Source organism: Salmo salar, chromosome ssa02, assembly GCF_905237065.1.
Source record: "Salmo salar chromosome ssa02, Ssal_v3.1, whole genome shotgun sequence".
NCBI classification, from domain to species: domain Eukaryota; kingdom Metazoa; phylum Chordata; class Actinopteri; order Salmoniformes; family Salmonidae; genus Salmo; species Salmo salar.
The window spans coordinates 45,650,664-45,673,043 of record NC_059443.1 but is presented as its reverse complement, the minus strand read 5'-3'; the positions used below and the strand labels follow the sequence as shown (position 1 = coordinate 45,673,043).

General features: G+C 44.2%; 1 protein-coding gene across 1 annotated transcript in view; it reads left to right on the top strand.

Annotated features, from left to right (window-relative positions):
* The window catches only part of LOC106581764 (PC3-like endoprotease variant B), a 165,908-nt gene that overhangs the window by 91,502 nt on the left and 52,026 nt on the right, over positions 1–22,380 (top strand). The window contains exons 7-12 of the mRNA XM_045713256.1: positions 11,256–11,293; positions 13,627–13,706; positions 13,965–14,053; positions 15,210–15,382; positions 15,610–15,825; positions 18,359–18,462. Of these exons, the coding sequence (XP_045569212.1) occupies positions 11,256–11,293; positions 13,627–13,706; positions 13,965–14,053; positions 15,210–15,382; positions 15,610–15,825; positions 18,359–18,462 (700 nt within the window). The remainder of the gene's footprint in view (positions 1–11,255; positions 11,294–13,626; positions 13,707–13,964; positions 14,054–15,209; positions 15,383–15,609; positions 15,826–18,358; positions 18,463–22,380) is intronic.

Here is a 22,380-nt window from a genome sequence, read left to right as displayed (position 1 = left end):
GGCAGTTCCAGAGGCTGCCGGAGACCTGGAACTCCACGTGGGTCGTGCGCGCTGGGACCACCAGGTTAGAGTGGCAGCAGCCACGCGGTGTGAAGCGTTTGTATGGCCTGTGCAGAGAGGAGAGAACAGGGATAGACAGACACATAGTTGACAAGCTACAGAAGTGTTGTTTCTTGTATTATTGTCTCTTGTGTCTTTAGAGAACTGTTTCACTTTGATATCCTTTTTCTTCTGTCCTGATTTTCTCTTTCTTTTCTTCTGTTAACTAGATATTCTTTGTTGTTCTTCGTTAGCTAGCTAGCTTCTTCCAAAAGAGTCCCTAGCAACTGCTTAGCAACTGGTAAACAATTCAGCTAGCTAAGATAACTACAATTTTATGAAAAATAGTTATTTTTCAAAAGCCTATCTTCTTTGTTTGTTGCTTGTTTTTTCTCCTATTCAGTCTTGCAGTTTTCTTTTGCTTTTTTCCAATGTACTTCACTCTAAAAACCATGTAGACCACACTATCTACCAAGAGAGTTCTCATCTATATTATTTGTAGCCGTCTATTTACCACCACAGACCGATGCTGGCATTAAGGGACTTTAATGCAGGCAAACAACACTTGAAATGTTGTCCAATTTTGAATGAGAGACTATTGAAGTGTGCACAGTTTGCCCAAAAAACAAAGCAGAACTTATGCCTTTCAAGCTACTTTTTTCAAATCATTAGTTTCATCATGCAGCCTTACAATGTATTAAAAATCAAAGCATATAGCCCAACATTTGTAGAACAACTAAAGTAACATTAATAACTAAATGAAGCATATAGGAGTACCTATTTCTTTGTTAACCACTTAACACAGAATAGCCACATGTGCGCACTCCCTCAAATTGTTTGGAGAAAATTGTTTTATTCAGCGTTGTTCAATTGTATTCTTCATGCTATACAATAATATAAAATATTGCCACAGAAGCAAATCTTGTCTGCTAAATGAAATAGTGTAGCCCATAGCCATTTGGCACAGCCACATCAGGACTAAACATAAGGACAACTCAGAGTATGCTATTCTTTTCTTCTGAAATAACTATATTATTTCAGCCCTCTTTTGGCAGGTTTGTTGTGGTGCCATATTCTTTCCATTTTTTAATAATGGATTTAACAGTGCTCCGTGGGATGTTCAAAGTTTCGGATATTTTTTATAACCCAACCCTGATCTGTACTTTTCCATAACTTTGTCCCTGACCTGTTGGGAGAGGTTCTTTGTCTTCATGGTGCCGCTTGCTTGGTGGTGCCGCTTGCTTAGTTGTGTTGCAGACTCTGGGGCCGTTCAGAACAGGTGTATATATACTGAGATCATGTGACAGATCATGTGACACTTAGATTTCACACAGGTGGACTTTATTTAACTAATTATGTGACTTCTGAAGGTAATTGGTTGCACCAGATCTTATTTACGAGCTTCATAGCAAAAGGGGTGAATACATATGCACGCACCGCTTTTCCGTTTTAATTATTATAATTTTCTTTGAAACAAGTAATTTTTTTCATTTCACTTTACCAATTTCGACTATTTTGTGTATGTCCATTCCATACAATTAAAATAAAAATGATTTTAAATTACAGGTTGTAATGCAACAAAATAGGAAGAACTCCAAAGGGGATGAACACTTTTGCAAGGCACTGTAGATTAGCCAGTCCTGTCACCGGCTTGATACAGGCGAGCACATCAGGGGTGCAGCAGTGTTTAACTGTAGGCCCTGAATACTTAGCTAAATACACTGAACAAATATAGAATCGCAACATGCAACAATTTCAAAGATTTTACTCCGTTAATGTTCATATAATGAAATCAGTCAATTGAAATTAATTCATTAGGCCCTAATCTATGGATTTCACATGACTGGGAATACAGATATACATCTGTTGGTTACAGATACCTTAAAAAAAAGTCGGGGCGTGGATCAGAAAACCAGTCAGTATCTGGTGACACCACCATTTGCCTCATGCAGTGTGACACATCTCCTTCGAGTAGATCAGGCTGTTGATTGTTGTCCCATTCCTATTCGATGGCTGTGTGAAGGTACTGGATATTGGTGGGAACACGCTGTCGTACATGTCGATCAAGAGCATCCCAAACATGCTCAACGGATGACATGTCTGGTGAGTATGCAGGCCATGGAAGAACTGGGACATGTTCAGCTTCCAGGAATTGTGTACAGATCTGTGGTACATAGGGTTGTGCATTATCATGCTGAAACCTGAGGTGATAACGGCAGATGAATGGCCTCAAGATCTCGTCACGGTATCTCTGTGCATTCAAATTGCCATCGATAAAATGCAATTGTGTTTGTTGTCTGTAGATGATGCCTGCCCATACCATAACTCCACCAAATTTTTTAAAACAACATTTGAGGCAGCTTATGGGAGAGAAATTGACATTCAATTCTCTGGCAACAGTTCTGGTGGACATTCCTGCAATCAGCATACCAATTGCACACTCCCTCAAACTTGAGACATCTGTGGTATTGTGTTGTGTGACAAAACTGCCCATTTTAGAGTGGCCTTTTATTTTCCCCAGCATAAGGTGCTCCTGTGTAATGATCATACTGTTTAATCAGCGTCTTGATATGCCACAACTGTAAAGTGGATGCATTATCTTCGCAAAGGAGAAATGCTCACTAACAGGGATGTAAACACATTTTTAAACATTTTACATTTTAAAGAATAAGGTATTTGTGTAAATGGAACATTTCAGAGATCTTTTATTTCAGCTCATGAAACATGGTCCAACACTTTATATGTTGCGTTTATATTGTACAAACTGTCTGTTGCTTCATTGGCCTGGACTATTGTTGGTGTGAATTCAAGACCAGATTGATCTCAGTTTGTCACTGTCAGAGTAGCTACTCGTTTCGGTCATTTGTGTGTTATTAAAAAAGATTCAACTAATGTCTTCTGTCATGTAAATTATGTAGAATTGCATGAAATGCGTTTTTAAAAGACCACTTTTTGGGGGGGACCCTGCTAACAAAAGTTCCCCATGTGTGGAAATCCTAAAAACACCTCAACTGCAACCTATGCCACATCGCAAATGTTATTTTGGATTTACTATAAAGGGGCTTTTACTTCAGCAGTAATTCGTAGTACCTTGCGGTCGTATGCAAAGCAGTTGCCATACCAAGCGGTGATGCAGCCATGCAAGATGCTCTCAATGGTAAAGCTGTAGAACATTTTGAAGATCTGAGGGCCAATGACACGACTGTGTTTGTGTGTGGACCATGATCATTCTTTAGGGATGTGGACACCGAGGAACTTGAATCTCTCGACCTGCTCCACTACAGCCCCGTCTATGTGGATGGAGGGTTGCTCGGCCCTCCGTTTCCCGTAGTCCACGATCAGCTCCTTTCTCTTGCTGAAGTCGAGTGGGAGGTTGCTGTCCTGACACCACACTGCCGGGTCACTGACCTCCTCCCTACAGGCTGTCTCGTCATTGTCGGTGATCAGGCCAACCACCGTGGCGTCGTCAGCAAAGTTAACCATGGTGTTGGAGTCTTTTCGCGGCCACACAGTCGTGGGTGAATAGGGAGTACAAGAGGTGACTAAGCACGCACCCCTGAGGCGCCTCGGTGTTGAGGGTCAGCATGGCAAATGTGTTGTTGCCTACCCTCACCACCTGGGTGAGGCCTGTCAGAAAGTCCAGGATCCAGTTGCAGAGAGAGGTGTTCAGTCCCAGGGTCCTGAGCTACGTGATGAGCTTGAAAGGCATTATGGTTTAGAATGCTGAGCTATAGGTGGTCCTCTTGTCCAGGTGGAAGAGCTCAGTGTGGATTGCAATAGAGATTGCGTCTTCTGTGGATCTGTTGGGGTGGTATGCAAATTAGAGTGGGTCCAGGATGTCTGAGGTGACGGTGTTGATATGTGCCATGACCAGAATTTCCTCGCTACAGATGTGAGTGCTATTGGGCGATAGTCATTTAGACAGGTTACCTTAGTGTTCTTGGGCACAGGGACTATGGTGGTCTGCTTGAAACATATAGGTATTACAGACTCGGTCAGGGAGATTAGTCCGGATTAGTGTCCCGTTCCTTGAAAGCCGCAGCTCAAACCTTTAGCTCCGTGCAGATGTTGCCTGTAATCCATAGCTTCTGGTTGGGATATGTACGTGCATCGTCAATGCACTTGTTAATGAGGCCGGTGACTGATGTGGTAAACTCCTCAATGGGCGAGGGAGAGCTTTGTATGCGTTTCTGTGTGTGGAGTAAAGGCGATCTAAACTTTTGTCTCCTCTAGTTGCACAGGTGACATGCTGGTCAAAATGAGGTAAACAGATTTCAGTTTCCCTGCGTTAAAATCACCGGCCACTAGGAGCGCCGCCTCTGGATTTGCATTTTCTTGTTTGCTTCTGTCCCTATACAGCTCATTGAGTGCGGTTTTAGTGTCAGCATCGGTTTGGGGTGGTAAATAGACAGCTGCGAAAGAATGTAGATGAAAACTCTTGGCAAATAGTATGGTCTGCAGCTTACCATGAGGTATCTGACTCAGACGAGCAAAACCTCAAGACTTCCTTAACATTAGAGATCGCACACCAGCAGTGGGTAACAAAAAGACACACACCTCCCCCTCAACCTTACCCAAAGCTGCCGTTCGGTCTTGACGCTACATAGAAAAAACACCATGTCCTTTTTCAGCCGGTTTGTGTCTGTGTACTGCAACTTCCATCCTTTACCCGTGTCATATTATTTTGGACTGTATCAAGGAAATCACTGGGTGTGGATGAAGCTCCAGTACCTCTTGACTTATTTAAGACGTAAGACCCGGACTTCAGAGGGAGCTGTAGTGTATGTATCTGAAGGCCTTTGAACCCATAACCTCCTTAGATCCAGTATTTCATGTCTCAGCAATTCCAGCCTCCTTCTTTTCTACCTCTGCACTCTCTCTTTCTGTCTTTTGCTTTGAAAAAAGCAGACGGATGTTTAGGGATATGGAGAGCATTTAGTGCCTCCCCCTCCCCTTGTCCTCTCCCTCTCTCCCTTCCCCCTCTCTCTCTCTCTCTCTCTCTCTCTCTCTCTGTCACCCTTCTCTCAGTGATGGGTGACATGGCTGGTCCTGGGTTGCCATGGTGACAGTGCCCTGGTATGGTAGCGCTGGATGTGCGGTGTGTGTTCCCTTGGGTTTGAGTTGCCAAGTGGCTGTGTGTGTGTGTGTGTGTGTGTGTGTGTGTGTGTGTGTGTGTGTGTGTGTGTGTGTGTGTGTGTGTGTGTGTGTGTGTGTGTGTGTGTGTGTGTGTGTGTGTGTGTGTGTGTGTGTGTGGTACGTGTGTGTGTGTGTGCGTGGTACGTGTGTGTGGTGTACTGGCCGCCTGCAGATGTTCCCTGGCCCCCACACCTCCTGCCAGCTGCTCCACCCCTCCTCCTGCTCTTAATTAAGAGCCCACGCCATAGCGAGGCATGATTACACCGCACTACGCACGCGCACACAAACACGCGCACCAGCGGCGCACACCAGGACGTGTCCATTAGATGTTTTCTGGGAGCAGGGTGTCCAGTGCTGGTGCCCTTGAAGCACTGTAGTTGTGATGGGAAACATAAACAAGCAGCTAATCATGGCTATGTGGCTACACTCTGACACCACACAACCCCATACACACCAGAAGGCAGTGTACTGTACTTGGAGCATGGAGAAGAGGAAGTGGAGGCAGTGGAAGGGGACATAGGAGGGGGAGGACGGGAGAAGAGGAGGAGGAAAAGAAATGGAAGGATGAGGAAGAGAAGAGGCAGGATGAGGAAGAGGAGAGGAAGGATGAGCAGAAGGTGGAAGGGGAGGAGGAGTAGGAGGTAGTGAGAAGAAGGAGCAGTTTGGAGAAGAGGTTTATTTTAGGCCACTTCATCTGTTCTGTTCCTATTCCTTCCCTCCCTCCTCACTCTCAGTCCTTCTCTCCTCCTCTGCTCTCACTAATTCAACCCTCTCTCCCTTCCTTATTCTTTTTTTCTCCTACCTGCTACCTGCTCTATAGTCACTTAGTCTGCCTCCTCTGTATTCGCCCTCCCACTACCTCTCTCTCTCTCTCTCTCTCTCTCTCTCTCTCTCTCTCTCTCTCTCTCTCTCTCACACACACACACGAGACAGAACACCACGTAGTTAATAATTCCCTAATTTCCGCTCTTAACGGCAAGTGGAATGTGTCGCAGATAAACGGATTTATCAGAAGGGTATTAGAATGTGAATCAGGGGTGTTACAGCAATGGACAGTAATGGGCGCATCGTTTAAACAACGTCACGAGACTAATGGATTTCAAAATGAATTTGTCAACACGGTTCGCCATGAATACAATTAGCCGACTGAGAGTGAAGCTGCAGCGGTAGAGGCAGCGGCGACCTGAGTAGCGGGGAGCTGCAGTGTTTAGTACGGAAGTCAGGGATGATCTGTAGGCTATACAGTGGGGGAGATATACATGTACAGTAGACAGCTGTCCATATTGTTGCTGGGGGGAAATACTTGGTGTGTTGTTGGGAGTGTAATGAGATTATGAGTGGATCAGTTGATTGTCGTTGTGCTGAGTTTTGAAGTGGTATCCTTCTGGGTATAAACTGTCTGTATCAATTAGTTATTGTTTCCGTGTCGTTGCATTCATGTCATTTCAGCACAAGCTATCAAAAGATTTCCATGTGACAATGTTGTATTAAATTGGAAAAATGACTCGGTTTGCAAAAAGTAATCAACATACTCAGATTTTGTGAGTTAAGTCTTATTTTCCAGCCAACTTTGAACCAAAATCCAATGACATGGTGCCAAGTTGTGTTGATTTCACATTGAATCCACATTAGACAACTTAATCAAATATCAATCAAAAGTAGAATTTGAACCGTTGTGTGTGCCCAGCTCTTTAACTGTTATGGTGGTCAGTGGTTTGGCTGAGGAGATCACATTGCTGCTTTAGTAATGGGTTGTTTTGGAAGAGACACCCAGCCAAGATGAGGGGTGGTGTGATATGTGTGATGCAGTGTGTGCTTTGTTGCATCTCACCACTGTTGTTGTTATTACTGTAATGTCCCAGAACATGACATTAGCCTTAATAACGTAATCACTCATCCACTGTGATCAGACACCAAGAGAGCAGAGCAGAAATACAGGGAGAGGGAGGAGAGAAAGAGAAAGGGAAAGATACATGGAGGAGAGACACGGAACCAGGGATGAGAGAGAGGGGGGGGGGGGGAAGTGAGGAAAGAGATAACTAGGGAGAGGTACAGAGAGAAACACAGTCAAGGAGGAGAGGCAGAGTGGGAGTTTATTAGCACATCTTCTCATCCACCTATATCCATCCACAGATGAACATGATGTCAGCGTGCTGAATTGGCTGAGATTGGTGTGCAATGCAGACCTGTAACCCGCTCTCTCTCTCTCTCTGACTGGCTGAGATGAAAACACACACACAGATGTGATCGACTTCTACGGGTGTGTCTCTGTCACTGTTGGCCATAGATAAAAAGGGTCAGCTATGCAAGTTATGTCATTATATGACTATAAGCCATTGAAATATGGATTGTTGAAGGACAAATGATGCTGCCAAGACAGACACTTAGTTGAAAACTCAAAGCTGTGGAGAGTGGATAGTTGATATTAGGGTGGATGTAAAGGTTTTGAGTGAGGTGTGGACAAGGCTTCAGGTTATCTTATAATTGACATGGGTTACAGTTGGTCTATTCCTAAATGCCCCCCACCCTACCTATCCTCCACATTAGGACTCTGGTACTGTAATCAGCTACCCACCGCCTCTTCAGCCCGACCTACTCAGCCTCCTCCAGTGTCCAGGGAGAGAGAGGGTCTGTGGGAAGGCAGGCAGGGAAACGGTAGGGGCGCTCTGAGCCGCCTGAATACTAATGTCCCACTTTACAACTCACCCTCACTCACACACACACCGCACTCTTCCTCTCTCTCTCCCTCCCTCCATCCCTCCCTTCCTCCACACACACACACACACACACACACACACACACACACACACACACACACACACACACACACACACACACACACACACACACACACACACACAGTGCCACACTCTGCTCTCCCGCCCCTTTTGCAGCCCCTCCACAGCCCCTCACAGCCAGCGCTGAACAAAGCTCCCTAATTATGGGCAGGTCTCCATGTCCACCCGGGCGCTCTTAACGACGTCGCTGATTAATTGGAGGGAGGTGTGGGGGCAGGAAGTCTCACCCTCGCCACCGCTGCCGCCACGATAACACCAGCACCACCGCGCCACAACGTCCCACCTCGCCCGCACACACACGCACTTGCATTAACACACACACTCTCCCAGAGACGTGTGGAGCGAGCAGGATTAGTGTGGGATTATATGACAACGTGAGACACAGCCAGCTTTAGACACTGAGAATTATAAACTGTATGAACTAGACACAGACGAAGTTGACACTCTTTTGTTGCCAGGTCTGTATTGTAAAAGATCCATAGTAACCTACCTGGGTAAATACAGGTAAGTGGGTAGATAGACTCACAGACATGAATAGCTAGGGGTATTGGACACAGATCATTTTCAATTCGATACAATTTCATTGATCTTCTCAGTGGTGTAGTCGTTGGTCTACAGATATCTACATCCTCCACATAATACACATACAAACCCCACAATCCGCCAATGCAATATAACCATGTTATGTTTGTAAGAAAGGAAGAGGTTAGCTAGCCCTATTTACTGTGAAACCTTTAGAAAATCAGGCAAATGTGAGAGCAGGAAGTGAGACCCAGGTGTGTTTGGTCTCCTCTGAAGTGATGTGTATTCATTACCACTGCTGCTCCCGGCTCGCTGTTGCCACAAAATGGCCTCTGCCGCATCTATATGTGTGATTTGTGTGTGTTCGACCCTGAGGTCCACAATGAACACAGGGCACAAAGAGACAGAGGATTGCCGCTGCATACACACACACACACACACACACGTAAACCTACACAAACACACGTACGCAGGCACGCAAATGCACGCACGCACACACACTTCAGACTGGGTCACTCAGGTTCAAGGCTTTTGTATTCATCGCATGTTTTTACATTTGCTCCACCACCTACAGTGTTCCATCTAGCTGAGACATGCCTGTCTGCTCTCTGACTCTGTATACCTTGATGCACTTGAAAGTGCACGAAATATGTGGGTGTTTGAGCGTGTGGTGTGTGCACAAGACAAGCACGGTGCATTTGTACTTTGCCCAACCTTTTCTAGAACTCCATTTTATGTTGTTACAATATCTCTTTCATGACAGGGAGCATTAGATACTACACACACACACACAGAAACACACACACACACACGCCCACACAAACACACACAGACACCGCCCCCCACAACCCCAACATCCTAAACACACAGACACACACAATCCACATCACTCCATAACAGCCAATGTTGGACGGCTAATTTCCACTGTGGCTGCTGAGATCTTCATTAGGCTGGCAGAGGGCTGCCCTGTTAGACATGGCTATTATCAGGATGATTACCACCACACCACATCCCATCATCGTTACTGTTGTCACCGGCCGCCCACGGGAGCCTCCTCAGTCAGTGGGGACAAGGCTGTGGGTTTGTCCTCTGTGCCCCTCCATGTCCCCTCCCTCGGTGGCTTGACGATAATGCCTGATGACATCCCTGCAGCAGTGAGCGGTGTGTGTCACCTCTTAGCGGTGACATGAGTAGTGTGAAGATGGCTCAGACACATGCGCGTGCACATACACACACACTTGGACGCATGAACACACACATACACACAGAGAAACGCTGTTCACGCACGCACACTCACGCCCGTACTCACACACACACACACACACAGTCACACACACACACACGCGCACACAGAATCACAGCTCACACACAAGCACTCACGAATGCGGACGCACATTCATGCACTCACGCACACAGAAATGCTGCTCACTGAACTTTGTTAACAAGGCAAGCTCCTTTACCAGTGGCAGCCTGGTGATAATTCACTACACCTCAGAGAACTGACCCAGATAGGCCCAGACTTTATACAGGTGATGCTCACAGGACGAGATTCTCTCTAATACAGGTAGATGTGTTATAGGTTTTGAGTTCACTGTCAGTATATGTAAATGATAATGGGTTGATTTCTTTTTGGCCTACATGATCTATTAAGCTGGCTGTTGCGCTAGGAGAGGAAATGAAAGAAGGACAGAATGGAGAATGGAAGAAAAGACAAGGGGTAGAGGAGAAAGAAAAGGAGAATGCAGCAAAAGGAAAGAGAGGATAGAGAGATATGGAGAAGGACATATTTACTGGGAGGCTAAAATTCACACACACACACACACAGAGAGAGAGAGAGAAAGCGAGAGAGAAAGCGAGAGAGAAGGCGAGAGATGGAGGTTGTGGCCAGGCGTGGTGTGCTTGTACTCACCCGGGCTCTAACCCGCCACAGATGAACACAATCAGGCCGCCTCGGTCAACGGCGGGTTGTCATGGCAACCTGGCGGCACAGCCTGCGTGGGACAAAGGGCTGGCGGGTCCTGTGTGTGGGAGCGTGTTTGTGCGTGTGTGTGTGGCAGAGCGGGCCAGGCCCTCCTGGGGCCTCCATTCGCCTGTCTGTGAGAGAGTCCACAGGGGCCCTGCAACAGGAGGAGAGAAGAGAAAGAGGGGAAGAGAGATGGAGAGATGGGGATGAGAGGGAGGAGGGAGGGAGGGGGAGATAGAGAGACAGATTGAGAAAGTATAGCTAGAGTCCACAGGGGCTCAGCCACAGGAGGAGAGAGGGAGGGGAGATGGAGGGAGGGAGGAGGAAAAGAGGGAGAGATGGGGTGAGAGAGCAGAAAAAGGACCTAGTAGAGAGCCTGTTCCACAGGAGAAAGAAAAGGGGAGAGATTGAGCGAAGACACAGAGAGAGAGAGAGAGAGAGAGAGAGAGACTGAGAGAGTGGCTAGGGAGAGAACCCATATTTGTATTTCCATAGGAGCTGGTTCAGAGCTAAAGTTGAAAGTGAGAATAGGGTGGAAGGAGGGATGCAGATAGAAGGGATGAAATGAGTGAGAAACAGAATGCAAGGTGCAATGCATCCTCTCTTTCCTCTGCAATGCATTCTCTCCCAGCCGAACTGCTAACATCTTTAAAAATCCCTTCAGGTTCAAAGACGAGAGAATAGAGGAACATCCAGACTCATTGCATGTTAAATCATGCATCCTTTTAGTTCCTGTATCCCTCATTTGTAGCTTTTATGTACAAACACTGATATTTACTTTCCTGCCTCCCCGTTAGGTGTGGATCATACGAACATGGATCTGAAGAGAAACTTTGTGAGTAAACCTGATCGATTTATTTTGAAGTGACCATCTATGTCGTCTGTCCTAATGGGCCATTACACAATTAATTCATTCAACATTTACTGTATATACAGTAGATAATGCTATACAGCAGATAGATTAACCTGTTGAGGACAGACGTTCCGCTAGCGGAACCCCGTTCCGCCTGTGGAACCCCTAGCCAACAGCCAATGGCATCGCACGGCGCGAAATACAAAACCAACTAAAATACCACAATTCAATTTTCTCAAACAATCTACTATTTTACACCATTTTAAAGATAAGACTCTCGTTAATCTAACCACATTGTCTGATTTCAAAAAGGCTTTACAGCGAAAGCAAAACATTAGATTATGTTAGGAGAGTACATAGACACAAATAATCACACAGCCATTTTCCAAGCAAGCATATATGTCACATAAACCCAAACCACAGCTAAATGCAGCACTAACCTTTGATGATCTTCATCAGATGACACTCCTAGGACATTATGTTATACAATACATGCATGTTTTGTTCAATCAAGTTCATATTTATATCAAAAACCAGCTTTTTACATTAGCATGTGATGTTCAGAACTAGCATACCCACCGAAAACTTCCGGTGAATTTACTAAATTACTCATGATAAACGTTGACAAAAAAACATAACAATTATTTTAAGAATTATAGATACAGAACTCCTTTATGCAATCGCTGTGTCCGATTTTAAAATAGCTTTTCGGCGAAAGCACATTTTGCAATATTCTGAGTACATAGCTCGGCCATCACGGCTAGCTATTTTGACATCCGCCAACTTCGGGGTCACCTAAACTCAGAATTACTATTAGAAAAATTGGATTACCTTTGCTGTCCCTCGTCAGAATGCACTCCCAGGACTTCTACTTCAACAACAAATGTTGTTTTGGTTCCAAATAATCCATAGTTATATCCAAATACCTCCGTTTTGTTCGTGCGTTCAGGTCACTATCCGATTGGTAACGCGCGAGCGCATTTCGTGACAAAAAAATTCAAAATATTCCATAACCGTACTTAGAAGCATGTCAAACGCTATTTAAAATCAATTTTTATGCTATTTTTCTCGTAAAATAGCGATAATATTCCAACCGGGCGACGTTGTATTCATTCAAAGGCTGAAAGAAAAAAATTGAGAAGTCTCGTGAACGCGCATCTCAGTCTCACTGTCCCCAGGCAGACCACTTACAAACTCTGCTGCTGTACTTTGCCCAGAGACAGCAGACACCCCATTCCACTTTCTGGCGGCTTTAGAGCGCCAATGGAAGCCTTAGAAAGTGTCATGTTACAGCACAGATGCGGTAATGTCGATAGAGATGCAACAGAAGGACAACAAATTGTCAGACAGGGCACTTCCTGTATGGAATCTTCTCAGGTTTTGGCCAGCCATATGAGTTCTGTTATACTCACAGACACCATTCAAACAGTTTTCGAAACTTTAGAGTGTTTTCTATCCAAATCTATATATATAAATGCATATTATATATATGCATATTCTACTTTCTGGGCAGGAGTAGTAACCAGATTAAATCGGTACGTTTTTTATCCGGCCGTGAAAATACTGCCCCCTATCCCAAAGAAGTTAACACCCATGTCAAATTGATGACGCTATAGTGAAGTGATGCTAACTGCTTCGGGTGAAGTTTCAACCTAGATACAGATCTAGGATCGGCTTCTCCTCCTCAAATCCCAACCGTAACCATTAGTGGGGGAAAATGGTAAACTCACCCAAGATCAGCATCTAGGGTCAAATTCACTCTTCACCAACTCACCCAGAGTGGAGGTGCTGTAGTGGACTGACTGCCAGAAATTTTTCTGGCTACTACTGCTTTCTATCATTTATAATCCAAGAGCCACTGTTCAGATCAAAGCCAACAGGCCAACATGTAGTTTGGCACTCATGTATAGCCTGAGAGAGAGATTGAAGCACGGCTACATGAGGTTGTACCTGACTCCTGTCTCCTTGAGTGCACCTCCTTGATCATATTTGACTCGATAGACACACATCACTCATCTGCTATGTAGCCTGTCATCTCCTCCCCTCACAGTGAACAGCTTGTCCTCGTATAGAATGAGAGAGCATGACAACACATAGAAGACCATCATGACACATCAATATACTTCCAGAAATGCCGTTTTTTTATTTCCTGTGTCATTTCCTCATCCTCCCTGTTCTGATGCCAGATCTGTTTTGTCCTGTATAGCCAACCTCTAACAACCATAAGAGTTGGCTATATAGCAAAAACAGATCTGGGATCAGGCTACATGCTCTCCATGTTGTTCCATGACATTACACTATGGTGTGTCTCTCAGGAAGCCTTTGCCAGTTTTGACCTGCGTGGCTCACACGGCCTTTCCCATGATCCCATGCCACTCAGAGACGAGGAGAACGGGTAACACACTTCTTAATCTCTACATTCATCTCACTCTTTCACCCCCTCTCATTCTTCATGTTCCTCTGTCATCTCTCACTATTTGCAGTCATCGTTCCTATTGTAGTTTTGTTTCCTGATTTTTGGAATGGGTTGTTCTTTGTCTACACTTGTGTAGAGATACAGTCGTTTTTGTGTGTGTGAGAGAGTGCCTGCGGGTTTATGTGTTTACGCGTTTGTGTGTGTATGTGTATGACATAACGTTCTCATCTGTCCCAGTCATGGCACCAGGTGTGCAGGGGAAGTGGCCATGGAGGCCAACAACTCTTACTGTGGCGTGGGCATCGCTTTCAACGCCAGGATCGGTGGTGAGTACAACACTGCCCATGTCCATGCCAATGTAATCCATCAAAATAAAATAGCGGTAGAAGTGATCGTATGATTCAAATATACATCTTGTTGAATGATTGTACTAGCTGTGCTACTATAATATGTACATGTAATATGATTGCACTGTACTCTGACAAATGTACATTGTCTATGAGACATAATATTGTCTAATACAGTATACCATTATGATTCAATCATTCAATGATTCAGTCAGACTGAATAGGAGACGCTAGGCGAGGTAACAATGAACGATACCGTAACAGTATGTTCATGAAGAAGAGAAGAGCGGTGTTTATATTACCAGATAAATGATATGATATGTTGCAGTGCAGTGATAACATACTATGAGCACAATCACACATCAAATGTAATGAAATGGCTCAATAAAAGGCAATGACAACAGGGTAATGCAATGCCAGTGATTGGTTATGACATCAGCTGGAGAGATAATGTATGAGTCCCAAATGGCACCCTATTTCCTATATGGCGTATTACATTTGATGGGCCATGGTCAAAAGCAGTGCACAAAAAATAGGGAATAGAGTGTTTCTTTTTAGGAGGCAGACCTAGTTGAAGTGAATCATAGCGCCGAGGTTTGATAATGATGACAAAGGGACCACAGGCGTATCCACAACAGAACAATGCATTTGCAGTGCATTTCTTCCATAAAGCCCAGCAATCAATACGTCTATTGCAGCCAGTTTAGGTGTTGATATTCAGCTGTATTTGTGAACGATGAGAGAAATCTATCTAATGAGTGTTTGTGTTTGGATTTGACAGGGACACACTGTTATTGAGCCATACAGACCTAATTTAACATCTCATTTTGGGTTTGAGTTGTTGTAATTCGTTTTTTAGTGAGGATGACTAATATAATACATCCGTACAGACCATAGCAGAAGTATGCATCAACAAGAAAATGTATTGGGACATTTGAATAAAAACATCCTCTGAAAATCACTGTTTTTATTCTAGTGTCATACTATAGCGCTAAAAGCCAACAGCTGTTCAAACCAATTCACAGGGCTAGATCGGTATCATAATAAATGTGCAGTAAAACATAATCCTTGGAATGAACTGTCACCCCTGACCTCTTCCCTCTGCCCCGTGACCTCTGACCTTTGACCCGGCCAGGTATCCGTCTGCTGGACGGCACGGTGACGGACTCCATGGAGGCCACGTCTCTGACCTTCAACAACGACTTCATTGATGTGTACGTGTGCTGCTGGGGCCCGCGGGACGACGGACAGGAGATGGCCGGGCCGGGGACACTCACACAGAAAGCACTGAGGCTGGGCACGCAGAAGGCAAGGTTAACACACATACACACACACACACGCACACACAGGAAAAGTACATGCAGGCACGCAAGTATACACACACCCATACTGTACATGCATGTACACATGCACGTCCACACACACAAACTCATGCACGCGTGCGTGCTCGCTTTTCTCTATTCCATGTAATTCTATTCTATTCTATTTTATCCTTCCACCAACTCCCCTCTCCGCTCTCTTTCACCTTAATACAGGGGCGAGGTGGAAAAGGAAGTATATTTGTGTGGGCGTCTGGTAACGGCGGGTTGGTGAACGACCACTGTGGAGCAGACGGCTATGTCAACAGTGTCTACAGCATTGCCATCGGGGCTGTCACTCACATGGGCAAGCCCGCCTTTTTCGGTGAGCCCTGCCCTGCTGTCATGGCTGTCACTCTAACTGGAGCCAGTTTGGGAAACACACTACCCCTAGTAAGTCTCTCTGTGTGTGGATGTGTGTGTCTGCGTGCATGCATGTGTGTATATCTATTTGATGTTGTGTGTATGTGTGTGTGTGTCCGCCTGTGTGTGTGTGTCCGTCTGCCTGTGTGTGTGTATCTATTTGACACTGTGTGAGATTGAGTGCAGCACTGCTCTTTAGCTCCTGTTAGCAGCCTGTTAACTGCTGTGATATTTATAGCGGCTTCACAGGTTGACCTGGGTGGCTGCTGGGCAGGATGTGGCTGGCGGATATGTGTGGATGCACACACACACACACGCAGTCGCAAGTGTTAATTGGAGGTGAAGCATGGCACCGCGGCTGAAGCGGCAGAGAAAAAGAGTGAACGAGAGAAGGAAGAGAGGTGTTGATGTGCACTCAGTTCAGGAGTGTGACAAAGTCGAAGGCCAGGAAAGAAAAATGTCTGTATGCTCTGCTCAGCTCCAGTCTAATATTACCCAGTATCACCTACCACTGACTGTGACTGTGACTGTTTGCTACTTCCAGTCTACTCCCCCGAGGCATTCAGTCAGTCACCACATTCGTGGTCAGAGGTGTTTCCTACGAAGCAAGCTAGATTTACTCAAGGTTTTCTAAAGCTAACCAGCTTCAGTTAGCGTCACATTTCAGCTCAGGCTTCATCCGTACAACAGCGGTGGCTATTGCTTGCCCGCCTGCCACTAACTGTAGCAAGCTTGCAACTGCGTGTGCATGTTGCACATGGTTAGTCGAATACTGAACTCTTCCATGTGCGAGTCAGTGCCACATTTACAATTGTGCCAAAATCTAATTGGAAGAAAAGTTATCGTGCAAATTCAGCAGGCTATGTTGTGAAATAGGCTTTTAGAAGTGCAGTCTTTATATTATTACTAATCATTAATGATTACTTCGGTGTGCTTATCAACGCACAACCACAAGTACCTTTTTGCACAACCACAAGTACCACAAGTCATACAAAAGTTTTACTGTGTGTGAAGTTTATAATGCATTCTGTCATTGCTAGATGTACAGTACAATGCGATATATTTTAACACAACAACAAAAAACATTTGATTAATAAAATATGTATTCAGTCGTCTTCCTCTAATGAATGGGATGATGACACAGTCTTTGCAAGACGGAGGGAATATGGTTTCATTGGTCCTCAACTTGGGGCTCAGTCATTTAGTTCAGGGTAAGTGGAGTAGCCCTGAGTTAGCCTGCACCGGCGCAGATAGAGGAGCAGGTTAGTTCTGAAGGATTCGTTGCCATAGAAATGTACCTAGCTACAGTAAAAGGTGAGCCACTTTCATATGACCGGTTATCCCGAGTTGAACTCAGAGTTGACCCAAGTTACCTCGCTAACTCCTCAAAACTGCTTTGTAAGATACCCCTCAGGTGTGGTAGAGGAGCGTTAGGTGTGTATATATTTGTGTGTGAGTGAGAGTGAGCGGAGAGAGAGAGACAGCGAGAGAGAGAAATACATATCCCCTGGTCGCTGTTACAAGATCAGTTCCCCCACGTGTGACTTCACTGAATTCTTCACCCGAGAGCATAATAGCTAACTATGTGTGAATTTGTTTGGTTGGTTAAAAAAAGAGTGTACACACATTCAACAATTGTCTCAGGTGCATGGTCTAAAAAAACTATACTGAACAAAAATATAAACGCAACATGCAACAATTTCAAGGATTTTACTGAGTTACAGTTCATATGAGGAAATCAGTCATTTGAAATGAAGTCATTAAGCCCTAATCTATGGATTTCATGTGGGAATACAGATATGGATCTGTTAGTCACAGATACCTTAAAAGAAATAGGCCTCACAATGGGCCTCGCGTCACGGTATTTCTGTGCATTCAAATTGCCATCGATTAAAATGCGCTTGTGTTCGTTGTCCGTCGCTTATGCCTGCCCATACCATAACCCCACCACCACCATGGGCACTCTGTTCATAACGTTGAAATCAGCAAACCGCTTGCCCACACGACGCTATACACATGTTCTATGGTTGTGAGGCCGGTTGGACGTACTGCCAAATTCTCTACAACAACGTTGGAGGTGGCTTGTGGTAGAGAAATTAACATTAAATTCTCTGGCAACAGCTCTGGTGGAGATTTCTGAAGTCAGCATGCCAATTGCAGGCTCCCTCAAAACTTGAGACATCTGTTGCATTGTGTTGCGTGAAAAAACTGCATATTTTATTGTCCCCAGCACAAGGGGCACCTGCATAATGATCATGCTGTTTAATCAGCTTCTCGATATGACACAACTGTCAGGTGGATGGATTATCTTGGCAAAGGAGAAATACTGACTAACAGGGATGTAAACACATTTGTGGGGGTTTTACATGGAACCCAAAAGGGTTTGACCTGGAACCAAAAGGGTTCTCCAAAGGGTTTTCCTAACCATTTTAGGTTTTTGCTAACACCTTTTATCTAAGAGTGTTACCCTGCACATTAAACATTTTTTGTTGTTGTGTGTGTACACCGCTATATTTGTTAAGTTGCGACTGAAATGTACAGTGTTCTGTTGTGTGCTCTGCAGGTGACAGTGTCCAATCTAGGGGACGGTTGTGTCACCCACTTTGCGGGGACATCCAGTGCTGCACCCATCGCGGCCGGGATTCTGGCTCTTGTCCTGGAGGCCAAGTAAGCCTTGGTCATCCTCTCTCCTCCTAATCTTTACTCAACTGTTAGGTCATTTTCTCCACTATCTGTTTTTCGTCTGCATTCCATGGCTTACTGTAGGTAGTTTGCTTTGTATCTAATAGCGGTCCTAGTTTCCCATCTTTATGTCTAAATTCAACTACCTCCCTTTCTCTCTCTCTCTGTCTATTTGTGCAAGTGTTTTCTCTCTCTCTCTCTCTCTCTCTCTCTCTCTCTCTCTCTCTCTCTCTCTCTCTCTCTCTCTCTCTCTCTCTCTCTCTTAAATTCAGATTGCTTTATTGGCATGAAATACAATTTGTAGATATTGCCAAAGCAATATTGTAGTACAGTATTTCAGTAAATACAGAACAATGCAATGAGGATAATGAAATGCAGTTCATTTCAGTAGTGGGGCAGCAGTTAGCCTAGCAGTTAAGAGCACTGGACCAGTAACCGAAAGGTCGTTGGTTCAAGTCCTCGAGATGACTAGGTGAAAAGTCTGTTGATGTGCCCTTCAGCAAGGCACTTAACCCTGATTGCTCCAGTAAGTCGCTCTGGACAAGAGCGTTTACTAAAATGTAATAACTATAGTTCATTTCAGTAGTAGTAGTAATAATACTACATACTGTATACAGGCACAACACTACTACTGTTGTATTATGTCATTTTTGGTTGATTCATTTAATTTAATAAGATTACAATGGCTAATAAATGAATAACAAAATGTACATGGATGATGGTTACACTATGTATTGCTTGTAAGTTGTATACAATGTAAAAACTTCAGGGAATGAATGTTCATGGGATGTCCCTCAGGCTATGGCAATCATATACAGTTGAAGTTGGAAGTTTACCTAAAAACTCGTTTTTCAACCACTCCACAAATTTCTTGTTAACAAACTGTAGCTTTGGCAAGTTGGTTAGGACATCTACTTTATGCAAGACACAAGTAATTTTTCTAACAATTGCTTACAGACAGATTATTTCACTTATAATTCACTGTATCACAATTCCAGTGGGTCAGAAATGTACATATACTAAGTTGACTGTGCCTTTAAACAGCTTGGAAAATTCCAGAAAATGATGTCATGGCTTTAGAAGCTTCTGTTATGTTAATTGACATAGTTTGAGTCAATTGGAGGTGTACCTTCAAACTCAGCGCCTCTTTTTTTCATGGGAAAATCAAGAGAAATCAGCCAAAAAGGAATTGTAGACCTCCACAAGTCTGGTTCATCCTTGGGAGCAATTTCCAAACGCATGAAAGTACCACATGCATCTGTATAAACAATAGTACGCAAGTATAAACACCATGGATCCACACAGCCTTCATACCGCTCAGGAAGGAGATGCGTTCTGTCTCCTAGAGATGAATGTACTTTGGTGCGAAAAGTGCAAATCAATCCCAGTACAACAGCAAAGGACCTTGTGAGATGCTGGAGGAAACAGGTACAAAAGTATCTATATCCACAGTCAAACGAGTCCTATATCGACATAACCTGAAAGGCCGCTCAGCAAGGAAGACGCCACTGCCATAAAAAAGCCAGACTACGGTTTGCAACTGCACATGGGGACGAAGATCGTACTTTTTGGTGAAATTACCTCTGGTCTGATGAAACAAAAATAGAACTGTTTGGCCATAATGACCATCGTTATGTTTGGAGGAAAAAGGGGGAGGCTTGCAAGCCGAAGAACACCATCCCAACCGTAAAGCACAGGGGTGGCAGCATCATATTGTGTGGGTGCTTTGCTGCAAGAGGGACTGGTGCACTTCACAAAATAGATGGAATCATGAGGGAGGACATTTATCAAATCAAATCAAATGTATTTATATAGCCCTTCTTACAACAGCTGATATCTCAAAGTGCTGTACAGAAACCCAGCCTAAAACCCCAAACAGCAAGCAGGAAAAACTGGCTAGGAAAAACTCCCTAGAAAGGCCAAAACCTAGGAAGAAACCTACAGAGGAACCAGGCTATGATGGGTGGCCAGCCCTCTTCTGGCTGTGCCGGGTGGAGATTATAACAGAACATGGCCAAGATGTTCGAAATGTTCATAAATGACCAGCATGGTCAAATAATAATAATCATAGTAGTTGTCGAGAGTGCAACAAGTCAGGACCTCAAGAGTAAATGTCAGTTGGCTTTTCATAGCCAATCATTGAGAGTATCTCTACCGCTCCTGCTGTCTCTAGACAGTTGAAAACATCAGGTCTGGGACAGGTAGCACGTCCGGTGAACAGGTCAGGGTTCCATAGCCGCAGGCAGAACAGTTGAAACTGGAGCAGCAGCACGGCCAGGTGGACTGGGGACAGCAAGGAGTTATCATGCCAGGTAGTCCTGAGGCATGGTCCTAGGGCTCAGGTCCTCCGAGAGAGAGAAAGAAAGAAAGAGAGAAAGAGAGAAAGAGAGAATTAGAGAGAGCATACTTAAATTCACACAGGACACCGGATAAGACAGGAGAAATACTCCAGATATAACAGACCCTAGCCCCCCAACACATAAACTACTGCAGCATAAAAACTGGAGGCTGAGACAGGAGGGGTCAGGAGACACTGTGGATATATATGTGGATATATTGAAGCAACATCTCAAGACATCAGTCAGGAAGTTAAAGCTTGGTCGCAAATGGGTCTTCCAAATGGACAATGACCCCAAGCATACTTCCAAAGTTGTGGCAAAATGGCTTAAGGACAACAAAGTCAAGGTATTGGAGTGGCCATGACAAAGCCCTGACCTTAGTCCTATAGAAGATTTGTGGGCAGAACTGAAAAAGCGTGTGTGAGCAAGGAGGCCTACAAACCTGATTCAGTTACACCAGCTCTGTCAAGAGGAATGGGCCAAAATTCACCCAACGTATTGTGGGAAGCTTGTGGAAGGCTACCTGAAATGTTTGACCCAAGTTAATAAATTTAAAGGCAATGCTAATTAATACTAATTTAGTGTATGTAAACCTCTGACCCACTGGGAATGTGATGAAACAAATAAAATATGAAATAAATCATTCTCTCTACTATTATTCTGACGTTTCACATTCTTAAAATAAAGTGGTGATCCTAACTGACCTAAGACAGGGAATTTTTACTAGGATTAAATGTCAGGAATTGTGAAAAACTGAGTTTAAATGTATTTGGCTAAGGTGTATGTAAATTTCCGACTTCAACTGTACATATCTGGCAGTACTATTTGCAATTTCTCCCTCACCCAGAAGAACAGCTGACATAGGGGACTCTTTTCAGGATTCAGCTCTTGGGTTTCCAGCGCTTTGAATTGTATGGATGTTTTAGGGCTTAATTTCAAACGGCGCTAAATTGTTTGTGTACTTTCCTTTATATTTACAATTCAAGGGAATCTTCCAAGTTCTGCTCTGCGTACATTATTTGGTACTTTCTTTTGGATATTTAGGATAATTCTGCAGAAATCTGTATGAAGATATTCTATTGGGTTTTTCTCCCAATGCTTATAATCAGGTTGGACCCCAAATCTCACTTCCATATATAGTGCAATTTGTAAAATTACACTACTGAATATTTTGCTCCAGATCTGGATAAGAATATTTATTTTGGAGAATTTTCTTTTTCGGGAATAAATGCTTTGCAGGCTTTTTATTTTAGTGCATTCACTCCTCAAGATAAAATCCACCAAGAGGCACAGATTTTTTTGTCTCAGGTAGTTGTACCGTTGAGCTTGTTCAACCATGGTACACTACATGACCAAAATTAAGTGGACACCTGCACGTCAAATATCTCATTCCAAAATCATGGGCAATAATATGGAGTTGGTCCCCCCTTTGCTGTTATAACAGCCTCCATTCTTCTGCAAAGGCTTTCCACTAAATGTTGGAACATTGCTGCAGGGACTTGCTTCCATTCATCCACAAAAGCATTAGTGAGGTCGAGCAACGATGTTGGGCAATTAGGTCTGG